The following is a 2,456-nucleotide window of genomic DNA, read 5'->3' on the forward strand; positions in this document are numbered from 1 at the left end:
ATCCAAGGGTGGATCAAAATGTCTATGTACCGTATATTAAGGCATACAGCTTAAGTTAATTTAAAGAACAGAGTGTGGGAAAACACCGGAGAGCAGAGTGCAGAGTGATTATCATCCTAAACCCGACGAGCAGCAGATTATTCTCTTAAGGGATTTGACACACTTCAGGAAACAGCTGCTTTAACCTTCTACTCTCATCTACAGTGCTGACATTTTGATCCAGTTGCTAGTGATAATAAGGGAAGAAAAAAAAAGATTTTGTAGAAATGTATTAATTTTTTTTTTAAAGGAAAAGAGGGTGGTCAAAATGTTTACAAATGAATAAAATGGAAACACTATTGTAGAGCCAGCCAATGGTGAGGTTTCCCTCCAGATGGTGGGTGACGTCCGGCTCTGTTTTCTACCCCCACACACGTCCAGTATCAGTCACAAAGGCTCCATTCAAAGTGCTTTTGTTGTTCCCTGACCACAGCATTCAAAGAGTCAGTGTGGGAATCTGACACCAACTTTCTACCCACACAAGTCAAGAGAGTGTGCTACATCTGGAGAAAACCATGTCAGTCGTCCTTAACATTTTTAATATAGTATGGAAATTTGAGTCTTTTTCATCACATATAAAAAACATTTATAAGATCAAGTTTTTTATTTATTTTAAAAGTTGGAGAAACATTGTTTTTAATGATGATTATCTGAATTAATTAAAAAGAACAAGCGACAAAAAAAAAGGCAATTAAGGTTTTGATGAAAATATCTTTTTCTCTGATTACTTATTGTAGTTAAATGTAAGTTACACAGTACTTTTCAACCAGATGCAATTCCATGTCGGTATCCAACGTGTGTTATGGGAAGATGAGCGTGTGCTCAGTCAATGTCGTTGATCCCAGCATCAGGCAGTAGATCTGCTCTCTACAGGGTCACCACTTTCCCAGATTCACACAGAGCTCTGACAGTCCAGTCATCCACCTGTTCCCCTGGGATATAACCATTGTCTCCTGGGCAACAACAGCATTAAGTTTGCTGCACCCATTCTTGTCTCAATTCGCTCTCTGATTGGCTAAGACTGTGAGAAACTGCAGTCAGACCCAGACCCACACATTCATATGGAGATGTGGGACTATAAATACGAGGGATGAAGCCAGCAGAGATCAGATTCTCTCTACAGAGACCTCTACAGCACTGAGGTCCAGACATGGCACCTACAATCACTGCAGCAATGACCAACTCTCAGGAGCCTCACACTCTGACCCACAAGGTAAATTCAAGATTCAACAAGATTTCAATATTGTTAAAAAAAACATGTCTTTGTAAATGCTACCACTAAACTCCAGAATAAGTTTATTAATGATGCTTTTCTTCCTTCTGCAGCTCAGAAAGCCTCTGGTGGAGAAGGTACGCAGAGAGCGAATCAACAGCAGCATTGAGCAGATCAAGTCTCTCCTGGGTGCAGAGTTCCTCCAACAGCAGCCAGACTCCAAGCTGGAGAAAGCAGACATCCTGGAGATGACAGTTTGTGTCCTGAGACGACTGCAGCAGCAGAATGAGAAGCAGAGGAGACTGCTGAACCACGTCAACAAGATGCAGTCTTCCTCTGATAAGAACCTGAGAGAGGCTGACTTCTCTCTGCTGAGCTCTACAGTCCAGACCAGCATCTCCAAAGAGAAGAGTCCGGTCAACAGCGATCCCTGGAGGCCGTGGTAGAGCCCTCCAGACTGGAGTTAAAACCAGACAAACTGAGATGACCATATTGGTCAGAGATTACTGGAAGTGAATTCTTCTGAATTCTGAAATGTTATGAACTTGTTCTTCTGTTTGTACAGAAGGTTGTTTTCCCCTTATTAAGATGACATTTCCTGAGGAAATTACAGCAATAATGTCTTTTATTTTACGAAAGAGAACATCTTCTCATGCATGTTGCATGAACCAAATCTGATTGCATCTGCAATTATTGATATAACTCACTGTACTTTTTGTATTGGCAGAATCTGTTATATATGAAATATTTACAGATCATTTTTGATTAAAAGGTTTTCCTTAAAGGTTTGCTTAATGTACCATTTTCCTGGTACACTATTAAGGCAAGTGTTGTTATGCAATGGTGACACGTGTTACTTTTTCATTCTTATTGATCACAAACCTGATCTGTCCTATTTATGGACTTTTCCTCACTTTCTGTGATTGTTTAATAATGATTTGTTTTAAGATCAATATGTTTCTCGTTTTAATTATCCTTATTTAGAAGGTTTCATTAATGTAACACTGCCACAGTTTTCTAGTGACAATGTTATTATTTTATGTTGATAATGAATTTACCGTTTTGGTTAATAATCAAGTGACCTGTTCTAAGGTTTGGTTTCAATATCTTTGAGTGCAAATGTTTTAATTCAATTTGAAAAAGCATCTAAAGAAAAGTGAGCACTGTGTGCTCAAACATTCTTCATGTGTGTCTTTTATAAAGA

General features: G+C 38.9%; 1 protein-coding gene across 1 annotated transcript; it reads left to right on the plus strand.

Moving 5' to 3' along the window:
- Positions 1-1,144: 1,144 nt before the first annotated feature.
- LOC134883392 (transcription factor HES-5-like) lies at positions 1,145-2,093 on the plus strand. The gene is made up of 2 exons (XM_063911728.1): positions 1,145-1,252; positions 1,366-2,093. The coding sequence occupies exons 1-2, from the start codon at positions 1,190-1,192 to the stop codon at positions 1,696-1,698; spliced, it is 396 nt and encodes a 131-aa protein (XP_063767798.1). The 5' UTR covers positions 1,145-1,189; the 3' UTR covers positions 1,699-2,093.
- Positions 2,094-2,456: the final 363 nt, after the last annotated feature.

This window comes from Eleginops maclovinus, chromosome 20, assembly GCF_036324505.1.
Source record: "Eleginops maclovinus isolate JMC-PN-2008 ecotype Puerto Natales chromosome 20, JC_Emac_rtc_rv5, whole genome shotgun sequence".
Taxonomy (NCBI): domain Eukaryota; kingdom Metazoa; phylum Chordata; class Actinopteri; order Perciformes; family Eleginopidae; genus Eleginops; species Eleginops maclovinus.